The sequence below is a fragment of the Solanum lycopersicum genome, chromosome 11, assembly GCF_036512215.1.
Source record: "Solanum lycopersicum chromosome 11, SLM_r2.1".
Classification (NCBI taxonomy): domain Eukaryota; kingdom Viridiplantae; phylum Streptophyta; class Magnoliopsida; order Solanales; family Solanaceae; genus Solanum; species Solanum lycopersicum.
The window spans coordinates 31,767,002-31,781,733 of NC_090810.1; the positions used below are offsets into that span (position 1 = coordinate 31,767,002).

Consider the following 14,732-nt stretch of genomic DNA (forward strand, 5'->3'; position numbering starts at 1 on the left):
CTAAAATAAACTTTCTCTGAGAAATGAGTACTCCATCTGTTTTGTATCAAGAATCTCCAAGCCCAGAAAATAATGAAGTCTTCCAATATCTTTGATTTTGAAAGTGTTATCCAGATATATTTTCAGTTGTGCAATCTCAGTTGTGTCTGTGCCTCTTAAAATAACATCATCCACATATACTGCAACAAACACTGCCAAGGATCCTTCCTTTCTATAAAATAAAGAGTGATCAAAATGTGAATGTGAGTAACCTCTGGATGACAATGTCTCAGTTAGCTTAGAATACCACTGCCTACTTGCTTTTTTAAGACCATAAAGAGACTTTTTCAGCTTACAAACCAGTTCTGAATTAGGCACTTCAAGTCCTGGAGGTAATTTCATGTAAACCTCTTCATGAAGATCTCCATGAAGGAATGCATTATTTACATCAAGTTGAAACATACCCCAACCTTTCTTTACAGCACAAGCTATCAAAGTTCTCACTATAGTCATTTTAACCATAGGTGAATAAGTCTCAGTGTAGTCAATTCCAGCCTGTTGTGTATATCCTTTCACAACCAGTCGTGCCTTGAACCTTTCTATGCTTCCATCTGCTTTATGTTTAACTATGTACACCCACCTATATCAAACTGCTTGTTTATTTGGTGGTAAAGCAACTAGATCCCAAGTATCATTAGCATACAATGCTTCAAATTCTTGTGTCATAGCCTTTTTCCATGCAGGGTTTAGTGATGCTTCCTCATATGATGATGGCTCACTATCATGACAAATGTTCTCAACAAGTGACTGGCAATTAGATGCAATGACTTTAGGAGATATATGATGGTGTTTGGTAAATAGTGCAGTAAGGGATAAGTTGGTGTTGAGTTGTGTGTTTTGTGTGTTGGTGTTGGCTGATTTCAAATTGGGAATATTGACAATATAGTCTTTTAAATGTGATGGTATTTTATTTTCCAATGAGATCTTCTCTGTACTACTATGGAAGTATCATGTTGAGATGATGTTGAAGATGTAATGGCAGTGGTGGAAGGTGTATTAGGATTTTCAGTACTTTGATTAGGTAGATGAGAAGGAGTTGTATCAGTCACATTGTCACAATCATTTACATAGTTTTTATATGAATCCAAATCAGTATAATCAGGAGATGAAAAAGACTTCTAAACAGAAGAAAAAGAGATAGTTTCAGTTGATAAAGTGAAAGAAAAAACATGTTCATGGAAAATCACATCCCTGGAGATATGTATCTTCTTTGTAGCCAGATTCATTACCTTATAACCTTTTGTTCCAAAAAGATATCCCAAGAAAATATGTGGAGTAGTTCTTGGCTCAAACTTATCTCTAAGTACTTTTGGGGCAGTAGGGTAACAAAGACAACCAAAGGATCTAAGTTTGCTATAGTTTGGTTTCTTATTGTACAATACTTCTAATGGACACTTATTTTTCAAATGACTTGATGAAAGTCTGTTAATAAGATGTGTAGATGTTAAAAACACTCTCCCCAATATCCTATAGGTAGTTTAGATTGAAATAAAAGAGCTCTATCTGTTTCCAACAAATATTTATGTTTTCTTTCCACTATACTATTTTGTTGAGGTGTGTATGGACAAGTTTTCTGATGAATAATCCCTTTGGATGAAAGAAATTGGTGTGTTCCATTATTAGTAAATTCCAGTCTATTGTATGTTCTAATGCCTTTGACTGTGGTACTAAATTGATTCTCCACCGTAGCTATAAAGTTTTTCAAAACCTGTAGAGCATTGCTCGTGGTACTTAAGAGATGTGTCAAAGTTGATCTGCTATAATCATCTACCAATGTAATGAAATATTTGTAGTTGTCATAGGTGGATACATGATAAGGTCCCCATAAGTCAATGTGTAGAAGTTCAAAAATGGATTTGGTTTGGCTTATGCTATGACTAAAAGGTAATCTTTGTTGTCTTGACATTGGACAAATGTTTCAGGAAAAACGTTGTTTGGGAGAAAAAATGACTGGTAAGTCAGTGATACTTTTCATTTTAATAAAAGGTACATGGCCAAGTCTATTGTGCCACAGTAAATCTACATTATATCCAGTAGTACTACAAGAGTTGTGATCATCCAGAACATCCACACTACTAGAATAAGGTTTACACTTAAGAGGAACAGAATTAGAAACAAGCACTTTGTATTGATCTGGAGGACAAGAATTGGCAGAAAAAGAAGTACATGTTTCATCTTTAATGGAACTAGAAAACAAACTATTATTAGGAAAACAACAACAAATCTGACATGTATTGATTCTATCAGAGGTCTTCAAGCACTTTGTGCATAAGAAGTAAAGCCCATCTCTACAATTACCAAGAACCTGAGGACTCTTCACTAAAGGGGCCTGCAATAGACACAATGCATTAGTGAACATGACTATGCATTTCATGGTAGTGGTTAGGGAATGAACTGAAACTAGATTATACTTAAAAGAAGGCACATATAAACTTGATGTAAAATGATGCTAGATGTGATTGGTACATCTCCAAACTCTGTTACTTTGACTTTGTATCCATTTGGAAGAGAAAATAGTATAGGAAAAGGTAAGGTTCTGATATTGATTAGAGAGTTTCTACTAAAAGTTATGTGGTTTGATGCTCCTGGGTCAATGATCCACAAATTAGCACTTGATTCAAAACATTTGCATGAAGGATTGTCAAAAACAGTAGAGGAAGAGAAAACCACAATACCTACAAAATTCATTGATCCAGCAGTCATACCAGAAGCATTATTAGTATTAGCATCTTCTCCCATATTCTCATTTTGGAAATGTTGCAATAGGCTCATGATCTGTCCATATTGTTCCTTCGTGAAGTTAACATTCTTTAAATTGTCACCTTGTGATTGTGATTGTTCCTCTCCATTAGCAGACACCACGTCACTTACAGTACCATGTACATTTGCTACCACTTTCTTTCCATTATAATTTGAGCTTTGTTGTCTAAAACTCTGACCACCATTGTAATTCCCTGGTCTATAATTTTGATTGTTACTTCTTTGAGGATACCCATGCAACTTGTAACACTTATCCTTGATGTGCCCAGTCCTCTTACAATAGTCACACACTATGGCACTTCTACTGTTGTTACTATTTCCTCCTAAACTATTATTAGCATCACCATGATTTCCATAACCATTTGCATAATTGTTTCCTTGAAAATTTGTTCTAAAAAGTCTTTCTCCATGGCCTTTGTTATCACCAGCTTTAACATTCAAAGAAACTGAATCTGTAGACATCCTACCAATAGGCTTAAACTCTCTTTGTTTTTCCTCATGGATCAACAATGAGAAAGACTGACCCGTGGAAGGAAGTGGATTCATCATGAGGATATTTCCTTTTATCACTGTGTACACTTCATTTAATCCCATAAGAATCTGAATTAAACGCCTATCTTTTTCAGCCTTGTGCATACCATCCTTTGCACCACATACACAAACACAACTACAATGATTTTTCACATTCAAAGTATTCAACACTTCCCACAGCTTCTTCATTCTTGTGTAATAGACAGTGATGTCTAAAACTCCTTGTGTGAGATTATTGATCTCCTTTTGGATTTAGTACAATTTTGCTCCATTGGTTTGATCATACCTATCTTCCAACTCCTTCCAAAGTTCAGCAGAATTGTTTACATATTCCACATTGTCTAAAACTTCTTATTTAAAGAGTTCAGAATCCAAGATGTTACCATATCATCACACCTCTGCCATTGACATAATTGAGGTGAATTGGCATTTGGTTTCTCACAGCTTCCAACAATGAAACCCAACTTATTTTTCACTGATAAAGCCCTCATGACACCTCTTCTCCAAGACCTATATCCTGTTCCATCAAACTGAACAGGTACAAGCGTCATTCCTGGATTGTCTGAGGGATGCACATACAAAACACCATTAGTATCACCTCCAGATGTGTTAGTTCCCTCAGATGTGGATGTAGTATTTTCGATAGCCATGAATTCACACAACAAAGCTTACTATGAACTGTTCGATAAGAAAAAGAAAGGAAACAGAGATGGAACTCTGAAGAGAAGGTTGTGAATTAACACAGAAACTTCAAACCTTGTTATCGATTGAGGATAACAAACAAAATAGATAACCAGAAGAAGAAGAAGAGAGCAATTAACCGTTTTCTCTGATACCATATTAAAAACCTGCAAGCAACACAAGAGCAGCCATGGACGAGGCTATGAAGCTCTTTAACTGGGAATTGAGAGGAAGAGTAATGCAGATTTTGAGATTGTATTTTGTAGAAAGATTGTTACTTCATTCATCATTCATGAGTTGTATATATACATGTGAATTGGATGAATCAATCTGTTAGAAAAGAAAAGAATATCTAACTAACTAATTAGTTTGTTATATAACTAACTATGACATCACTAACTATAAAATGGAAACTAACTAACTAACTAACCAATTGAAATAATTAATACACATGTTTTAATTATGATTGTTATTAATAACAAAACTTGATCAAGTGATAGCACACAATAAACTTTCAATCAAGAATCGAAACCATGATACTTATGTGTTGATACCTTTTGAAATAGTGCACTCACACCCACATACCACAATTACTCCAATAATTAATCCTCCATTGGCTTATTTATTTATTTTTTCCCACCAAAACATCAATCTGTAACACAATTTATTTTTTCCAAAAACCAAAGTGATAATGGAATTTATTGGTGTTAGTTTTCTCATAAATCAAACCAATATTTTATCTTATAATATTTGGAAGTGATGATTGCAAAGTTTTAAAAGAAAGGAAAATTCCAAATCTTTTTTTTTTCTCAAACAAAATTGTTACATGAAGAAAATTTGGGTCTTCTCATCATGGCATCGACCGTGCTTTCTCCGCCTCTATCGTCCGACACCACCCGGGTAATTTTTCTATTCTTCTTATTTTTTTTGGTTTTTATAATAGTGGTAACCCTACTACTTATTTTAATATAGTACGGTTTCAAATAAATTGTCACTTTAACCTATTAACTATCAATTAAGTCAATTATCTATAATTACCCATCAATTAATTTAGTTAATGAGTATTTAAAATTTCCACAAATGATCTTCCGGGTCATTACAACTAAGAAATAACTCAGAATGATTGGTAGAGCGTGGATTTATTTATCATTAAAAATGATGAAAACATACAGAATTCAAATGCAGAAAAAGTTAGTGATCTTTATTAATAGATCATTTCTTTTGTGAGACAAGAAGTATCTATTAACCCTTGGCATCATGCCGTGGTTTCTAGAAATGGATAGTCAGTATAGCCAACAAGATGATTAGATATGTAGAATGTCTCCCTTTTATACTTGTTGAGAGGAGCATCTAGCTCAAATTGATTTGGTAAATCGAGATTGGCTAAGAATAGACGCCCATACACGACAAGATCAGCTCGGTCTTCAAGCAGAGTGTTGTTTCCATCTCCTCTATCGTAACCACCAGCTACCAAAAAAGTACATTTAAATGCCTTCCTCAAAGGTACAAGGCTTTCAGGGCATTCAACTTCTACCCCAATTGTTTCCATTCTAGGCTCAACGATGTGGCAGTATGCAATGTCATACTTATTTAAGGATTCAGCCATGTAAAGGCCCAAAGCACGTGGGTTTGAGTCTCCCGATTCCATGTAGTCAGCAAATGGAGAAAGCCTTGTTCCAACTCTGTCAGCTCCTATCTTATTTACAATAGCTTCAACTATTTCCAGTGCAAATCTACAACGATTCTCTAAAGACCCTCCATGTTGGTCAGTTCGATCATTGACTTTTTCTTTCATAAACTAGTCGATTAAATAGTCGTGAGCTCCGTGGATCTCAACCCCATCAAATCCTACAAATGGAACAGATTACATAACACAAACTTGATTTGAAAGAATGTTAGTTTGAAGACAATACTGATGTGATAGCACATGATAAGTTATTCAATGAAAGTATTGTACATCATAACTGATCAACTCATCAATTAATTTCAGAAAATATTGTGCAAGATTTAAGTTACAAAAAACATTTCTTGTCTCTCTGTTGTATTGTTTGCAGCAAACGTTCTAATTCAGAGTTCATATATGTCAGTTGAACCGGCAAAAGGATATTGGTAGCAGACTCCAAACATATACAATATGAAATGAGTTGAAATATTTTAAACAAAATTTACCTTTTTCTACGTAGGACATGTCAAAATTGCTCTATTTTACCAATCAGTGAACTTTAGAAGAAATTTTTACCAGCTTCAATGGCATTTGTAGCAGCAAGCCGAAAATCATTAACAATGTGAGGAATTTCATCTGTTGTCAGGTGACTTGGTGGGGTAAATTCTGCAACATCAAGGCCATTGGAACGAATTTGAGGTGTTAGTGGCTTGTCCGTACAGGAGATAGGATCCTGGCCATTGGGCTGAAAACCTGTAGATAGGAGTCAATCAAGACGCACAAAAGTTACATTTAGTGATACATTAAGTTTCTCTTCCAAGTGAGTTAATGACCTGTGTTGGAAACTCTGCCTACATGCCAAAATTGGCAAAAGAAGATTCCTTCTTTGTCATGCACTGCATTTACAATTGGTTTCCAGGATTCCACTTGCTCCTTTGTCCATATTCCAGGAGTATCAGTGTACCCTTGGGTAGTGTCAGAAACTCTTGTAGCCTCTGCTATTAGAAGACCTCCTTTTGTGGTTCTTTAAGAGTAATAAATGATAGCAATGTGGTTTTGGAACACTGTCATACTATCTTTTCCTTGTTAATGGAACCAACACCACTCTGCATAACATCATATTAACAACCATCTTATCCATCAATTGCAAAATAATAGATTTAAATTCCATTGATAGTAATATACTATGTTTTCAATGCCTTTTGTAGCTTTAAATATAAAAATCACAACATATTTGTCAATCAAAATTAAGAGAGTAAATTAGGAAGATAAGAACGGAGTCACCGTTCTTTGAATAAATTAGGAATATCAGCTAACAAACACAAAAACAAATGAGAAATCTGTAACAGCTAAGCATCAAAATGAAAAGAGAGAATTCAAATGGGTATCTCTAAATAGAATAATTAGGAAGAATCCAAGCCTAAAATCATAAGCAACTGGTCATATTTGTTTATTTTTATGATATAAGGAAAAGAAGAAGAAGTTATAATACTCATTCACTCAACACAAAGTGAAAATAACATCATAGGCTTATGAATTTAGTTAAGGATCAAATATGAAAAGAGTAGCAAAATTAAGGGGAAAAAAAGAAAGAAGACATGATTGAAAGTAGAAATTGACCTATGAGATAACTGAAATTTTTTCATTTTATAAGGAGTGAGTAGAGGGATGTGTTGTTTCTCTTCAGCAGATTTGTTTTCCATTTTTGTCAAAGTAGAATAATATTTCTTCATTTATGCAACAAAGGTAGAGAAGAGGTATACATATTTATAGCAAAGGAGAAAGTGGAGCCACAAGAGATAGGTGAAAATCTCTTTCTCCATCTACCATCTCAGCCTCAGCCGCCGCCGCCCCCCCCCCCCAAAAAAAAGGGGCATCTTACTTCCTTTTCTTCTTAAATTCATTGCTCTACTATTATTTGACACCGCTTACCTTTTCATTTTCACATATGGTAAAATATATTTAAATATTTTAAATTAAAATATATACAAAAGATAAACATTCTATTACTGCTACTACTATTAATAGTAATAATAATTAAATAAACCTCAGCTTTCATCACAGTCACTAATTTATCGGTTTGATGTACACAATCATTTTTGTGTGTTGTATCATATGTTATATCAACACATGAAACTTTATTTTCATAAGCAATGATTTCACCATCTATCTGTGACATTTAATGTCATATCAATTTGAATATTTATTAATATTATCAAGATAAATTATCTTGATTACATATTCTGAAAGTTGTGCTCTTAACTTAATTATCTTGCATAAACAATTTTTCGAATGTCAAAATGCAAGTTGACAACAAATGCATATGTGATTATATTATAGGTACATTTCTTTGTATGATATTACATAATTGGTGAACTAGCCTATATTTGCCTTTTATAATTTTCAGTATTTAGAGATCTAGTCTCCACATTAATTGTTGCAATTAACTTGTCATGAGAACAAACAACATAAAAATTCTTGAAAAATATTCTAGTTATTCAATGTATATCAACTACTCAGTATACAAATCTTTAGAATGATGTCAACTAATAAAATTATGAACAATCATAAACGCCAAGTTTACTATGTCCTGTGTCTTTTTGCTTAAGTAAAATTTTAATTTACTATTATATGAGCAAATTTCAATTTTATTACTCCTAGAGTAATTTTAAATTTATTTCTTATTAATCACTCTACATCTTCTACGGGTGAGTCATGATTCCATCACGATAAAACACATATCCGTATTGATAAACTTTATTTTACACTATCACATTCACTTTAGTATTGAGTTTGTTCTATCCCAATCGATAGACATTAATCATTAAATATTTGGGATGAAAACTCTACATTATTATCAAGGTGAATGGACTTAATCTGATTATAAAAAAATGTGTCAATAATCATATTATTTGTGTTAATAATTTTATGAATTTCGAGCTGCGAGGTAACAAGAGGAACATATAGGCCATATATAAGGATCATCTATTAAAATCATGAAGTATGTAAACAACACACTAGGTGAGTGATAATGTCACGACCCAAATCCGGGCCGCGACTGGCACCCACACTTACCCTCCTATGTGAGCGAACCAACCAATCTAAACCTTAACATTTCAATATAATATCAACAGAAAGTAATGCGGAAGACTTAAACTCATTAAATAAAATCAATAACTATTATTATCCCCAAAATCTGGAAGTCATCACCACAAGAACATCTACGATCAAATGACTAAACTAAGATTATTCTAAAAGTTAAAATACATAAGAAGCTAGTCCATGCCGGAAGTTCAAGGCATCAAGACTTGAAGAAGAAGATCCAGTCCAAGCTAGAAGCATTAGCTCACCCTGAATTTTCGATGTAGTAAGACTGGCTTGAATTACTGTTGAGTTGAAGACGATGGCACGTTTGCTGCACTCCACAAATAACAAAGAAGAAAATAATAAAAAGTAGGGGTCAGTACAAAACACGGGTACTGAGTAGATATCATCGGCCAACTCAAAATAGAAAACAATATATACCAAGTAATATCATAAAATCAACTATGATACTCAACATGTAGCAACAACAAGCACTATATCATTAACAATTACCGTCAAGTTCACACATGAGGACTCAAGCCTCAATACCATACTCATTTGGGAATCATGTTCATTAGATTGAGTATATTAACATCTTTCAAGATTCATTATCTTTATTTCTCTTGTGTCGGTACGTGACACTCCGCTCCCTCATATTCATTAATCCTCTTGTGTCGGTACGTGACACTCCGATCCCCTAAATCTACGTGTCGGTTCGTGACACCCGATCCCCTAAATCTACGTGTCGGTTCGTGACACCCGATCCCCTAAATATACATGTCGGTTCGTGACACCCGATCTCCTAAATCTACGTGTCGGTTCGTGACACTCGATCCCCTAAATCTACGTGTCGGTTCATGACACCCGATCCCCTAAATCTACGTGTCGGTTCGTGACACCCGATCCCCTAATCTCATTCTATCAACTCATCAAGCCTTCTCCCTTACCAAGGCATCATCATTAAAAAGAGATTAGGTTTTTATCAAGATTTGGGATTCATTAACTTCATAATGCTTAATATAATCACAATTATATAATCACGTTCATGCATGCATACAATTAAGCACATAGCAGGGTTTACAATACTATCAATACATATCATTCTCTATTAAGAGTTTACTATGAAAGCATGAAAACTATAACCTACCTCCACCGAAGATTAGTGATCAAGCAAGCAAATTTTCTCCAAAGCTTTGTGTTTCCCCTTCTCGATCGACCCTCTCTTTCTCTTATTGTTCTTTCTATTTTCTTTATTCAAACCCTCTTTCTTTTACCCTAATTAGTTTATAATTAAGAATAAAAGATGGCATTAATAACCCACTAATTAACTTAAGGTTAACTCTTTTAACCCCCAAGTAATTAGACTTATTAACATTAACCACTAACTTTATAATTAAGGCAGGAATAGTCAAAAACGTCCCTTAAAACGTATAAAGAAATCCGACCCAGACTGGGATTTCGCAGTCTGTGACAGCCCGTTGCGCCTGCGACGATCCGTCCTGCTGCCCGTCACAGAGTTCAGAGACTCAATTTCTCCGAAAGGTCTGTGACGGTCCGTCACACCTGTGACGGTCCATCACACCTGTGACGGTCCGTCACACCTGTGACGGTCCGTCACACCTGTGACGGTCCGTCACACCTGTGACGGTCTGTCCTGCCATTCCGTCACGAAGTTCAGAGAGTCGATTTTCAGTACCCAATTTCAGATTTTCTAAGTGTTTTGAAACGAGACCCTGCGACGGTCCGTCGTGCCCATGACGGTCCGTCGTGGGGTCCGTCGCTTCTGCTAGTTTTTCCAGAATTGAAATCTGCTGCTCAAAACGACTAAACAGGTCGTTACAATAGATACCAATTTACCCATCGTTCGTCCCTGAACGATCACAAGAAGGAAAACAAGGGCGAAAAGGAGTACCTGAATTTGTAAACAAATGTGGGTATCTTTCTCGCATATCTGCCTCCTTCTCCCAAGTGGCTTCTTCAACGGGTCGATTCTTCCATTGAACTTTGATGGATGCAATCTCCCTTGATCTCAACTTGCGAATTTCTCTATCTAGAATGGCAACAGGTTCCTCCTCGTAAGACAAGTTCTCATCAAGCAAAACTGAATCCCAACGGATAATGTAGTTTCCATCCCCATGGTATCTTTTCAACATAGACACATGGAATACCGGATGCACTCTGGACAGCCCTGGAGGCAAGGCTAACTCATAGGCCACCTCCCCTACTCGCTTAAGTACTTCAAATGGACCAATATACCTCGTGCTAAGTTTACCTCTTTTACCAAACCGCATAACCCTTTTCATTGGCGAAAATTTCAACAAGACTTGTTCACCCTCCATGAACTCTAAGTCTCTAACCTTTCGATCTGCATATTCTTTTTGCCTACTTTGCGCCGCTAGAAGCTTTTCTTGAATAGATTTCACTTTCTCTATCGAATCCCTCAAGAGATCAGTACCCCAAGGTCTAACCTCGAACGCATCAAACCAACCAATGGGGGACCTACATCTCCTACCATACAATGCTTCAAATGGATCCATATCAATGCTTGAGTGATAGCTATTATTGTATGAAAATTACGCTAAGGGTAAGAAGCTATCCCAATGGCCTCCAAACTCTATCACACATGCGCGAAGCATATCCTCCAACACTTGAATCGTTCTCTCAGACTGACCATCGGTCTGAGGATGGAACGTAGTACTAAGGTCCAACCTCGTACCCAATTCCTCATGCAATGTCTTCCAAAATTTAGAAGTAAACTGTGTACCTCTATCTGATATGATGGATAGTGGAACCCCATGCAACCGAACGATTTCTGAGATATAGATCTTGGCTAACTTCTCGGCATTGTAAGTTACCTTAACCAGAATAAAATGAGCAGACTTAGTTAACCTATCAACAATCACCCAGATGGAATCGTACTTACCATCGTCTTTGGAAGACCAACCACGAAGTCCATTGCGATTCTCTCCCATTTCCATTCCGGAATGGGCATTCTCTGAAGTGTTCCTCCGGGCCTTTGGTGTTCATACTTTACTTGTTGACAGTTTGGACATTTGGCAATAAAGTCCACAATGTCACGCTTCATTCTACTCCACCAAAAGTGTTGCTTTAGGTCACGGATGATACAAAATAGTGATGTCGTAGTCCTTCAGTAGTTCCATCCATCTCCTCTGTCTCAAATTCAAATCTTTTTGAGTAAAGACATACTGTAGGCTACGATGGTCCGTATAGACCTCACACTTAACCCCATATAAATAGTGTCTCCATTGCTTTAATGCAAACACTACCGCGGCCAATTCCAAATCATGAGTTGGATAGTTACGTTCATGCACTTTTAATTGTCTTGAAGCATAAGCAATCACATTCTTCTCTTGCATTAGCACTGCACCCAAACACGAATAGGATGCATCACAATAGACAATGAAATTCTTACCTTCCACTGGCAAGGTGAGAATTGGTGCAGTAGTCAACAGAGTCTTGAGCTTCTGAAAGCTTTCCTCACACTCATCCGACCATACAAATGGAACATTTTGCTTAGTCAAGTTCGTCAGTTGGGAAGCAATAGAAGAGAATCCCTTGACAAATTGGCGGTAGTAGCTAGCTAAACCAACAAAGCTCCTTATTTCTGACACATTAGTAGGTCTTACCCAATTCTTCACTGTCTCAATCTTAGAAGGATCCACCATCACTCCATCCTTAGAAACCACGTGCCCCAAGAAGGACACTGCATCTAGCCAAAACTCACACTTAGAGAACTTGGCATAAAGCTTTTTCTCCCTCAACATTTCCAATACCATTCTCAAATGCTTCTCATGTTCTTTCTTGCCCTTTGAGTATATCAGTATATCATCAATAAATACGATCACGAAAAGGTCCAAATATCGCTTAAAAATCCCGTTCATCAAGCTCATGAACGCAGCAGGGGCATTCGTAAGACCAAAAGACATCATTATAAATTTGTAATGCCCATACCTAGTTCAAAAAGCAGTCTTTGGCATATCCGTTGCCCGTATTTTCAATTGATGATAACCGGATCTCAAGTCAATCTTAGAGAAGACACAAGCACCTTGTAACTGATCGAACAAATCATCAATGCGAGGAAGAGGATACTTGTTCTTTATGGTTACCTTGTTTAGTTGTCTGTAGTCTATACACATTCGAAAACTCCCATCCTTATTCTTTACAAACAAAATCGGAGCACCCCTAGGAGATGCACTTGGTCTAATGAAGCCTTTGTTCAACAACTCTTGAAGTTAGGCTTTTAACTCTCTTAACTCCGCGGGAGCCATTCTATATGGGGGTATAGAAATGGGGAGAGTACCCGGTTCAAGATCAATACAGAAGTCAATATCCCTATCTGGTGGCATACCAGGAAGATCTACAGGGAACACATCCAAAAACTCACGGACCACAGAAACTGACTCAATCGAAGGTACTTGGGTAGTGTCATCCTTGAGATGTGCCAAGAAAGCTAAACACCCTTTACTAACCATTTTCTTAGCACGAAGAAAGGAGATGATACGCACCGCATTGGAAGTGTAGTCACCCTCCCACACTAACGGATCTGCCCCAGGCTTGGCTAACGTCACCGTTTTAGCATTACAATCCAAGATCACAAAATTCGGAGAAAGCCAAGTCATACCCAGAATTACATCAAAATCAACCATTTCTAAGATAACCAAATTTACATAAGTGTTGCTCCCCACAAAATTCACTAAACAAGACCTATATACTTTTTCAACTATCACAGACTCGCCCACCGGAGTAGAAACACGAATAGGTATATCAAGTAATTCGCAATGTAAATTTAGACCATTAGCAAATGCGGAAGATACATATGAAAATGTAGAGTCAGGGTCAAACAATACAAAAGCCATGCAATCACAAACCGAAAGATTACCTGTGATGACAGCATCAGATGTCTCTGCCTCCGATCTCCCAGGGAAAGCATAACAATGGGCTCTTTCATTTGTTTGTCCGTGGCCCCAACCATGTTGTTATGTAGTGGCTCCAGTTTGCCCATCACCCCGGCCATTTTGGTGACCACCATTACCTCGACCACCGCATCCTCCAGAATGACGGCCTCTACCATGACCACCTCTACCTCTAGCTATTGGGGGTCTATAACTCTGTTTGGGACAATTCCTCATAATATGTCCCGTCTCCCCACATCCATAACACTCTCTAGAGTCAAGCATAGGTCTCTCAGAGAAGTGTTGACCGGTCTGAGGTGGACCCCCAACTACAGTATGTAGTGAAGACTGAATGGGTCGAACTGAGTAACCTTCGGAACCCTGTCCTCTAGAGTAAGAACCATTAAACTCTCCTCCCTTTCGAAACCTCTTTGATGTCGACGCCATGGTGAATTCATCTGGCTTCACTCCTTCCACCTCTACTACGAAATATTCCACTTCTTGGAAGGATTTTGCCGTAGCCGCTACGTGTAAGGCTGAAATCCACAACTCTGACCTCAACCCCTTCACGAAACGACGAATCCGCTCTTGTGGACTGAAACATAGTTGGGTGGCATATCTGGATAATGCACAAAACTTAGCCTCATATGTAGTAACCGACATCCTACCTTACTCTAGGCTCAAAAATTCATCTCTTTTCCTATCCCTCAAAGTCCGGGGGATATACTTCTCCATAAACAAACTAGAGAATGAGGCCCAAGTCATAGGAGGTGCCTCTGTTGGTTTACACTCAACATGTGACCGCCACCACATTTTGGCATTCCCTTGAAACTGATAACTCACGAACTCAACACCAAACCGTTCTACAATACCCATCTTGTGTAGTAGCTCATGACAGCCAACCAGAAAATTGTAAGCATCCTCAGATTCCGCACCCTTGAAGACTGGAGGTTTCAATTTCAAGAACTTACTGAAAAGTTCATGCTGATCATTTGTCATTATAGGCCAAGTAGTCAAACGTGGAAATGTGCCTATGTCCAATGGAACATCCATGCGAGGGG

The 14,732-nt window shown here is 37.1% G+C and overlaps 1 protein-coding gene and 1 pseudogene across 1 annotated transcript; both read right to left on the reverse strand.

Annotated features, from left to right (window-relative positions):
- On the reverse strand, window positions 1–3,980 carry LOC104644630 (uncharacterized). Its single transcript, XM_069290956.1, has 7 exons — window positions 3,727–3,980; window positions 2,506–3,466; window positions 2,269–2,368; window positions 2,030–2,172; window positions 975–1,157; window positions 683–786; window positions 1–619 (listed from the first exon to the last, which is right to left on the reverse strand). Exons 1-7 carry the CDS (start codon window positions 3,978–3,980, stop codon window positions 1–3), a joined length of 2,364 nt encoding a protein of 787 aa, XP_069147057.1.
- A 1,211-nt stretch (window positions 3,981–5,191) lies between these two features.
- LOC101255359 (12-oxophytodienoate reductase 1-like) lies at window positions 5,192–13,808 on the reverse strand (annotated as a pseudogene).
- Between the last annotated feature and the right edge of the window lie 924 nt (window positions 13,809–14,732).

Bases quoted from the DNA above. Each gene is read 5' to 3' on its own strand.
- LOC104644630 (XM_069290956.1), bottom strand. From the start codon at position 3,980: ATGGCTATCGAAAATACTACATCCACATCTGAGGGAACTAACACATCT. The intron at 787-974 runs GTACAGAGAAGA...TCTAATTGCCAG, and splicing joins AACATGATACTTCCATAGTA to TCACTTGTTGAGAACATTTG. The intron at 620-682 runs GTATGCTAATGA...AGTTTGATATAG, and splicing joins ACACAAGAATTTGAAGCATT to GTGGGTGTACATAGTTAAAC.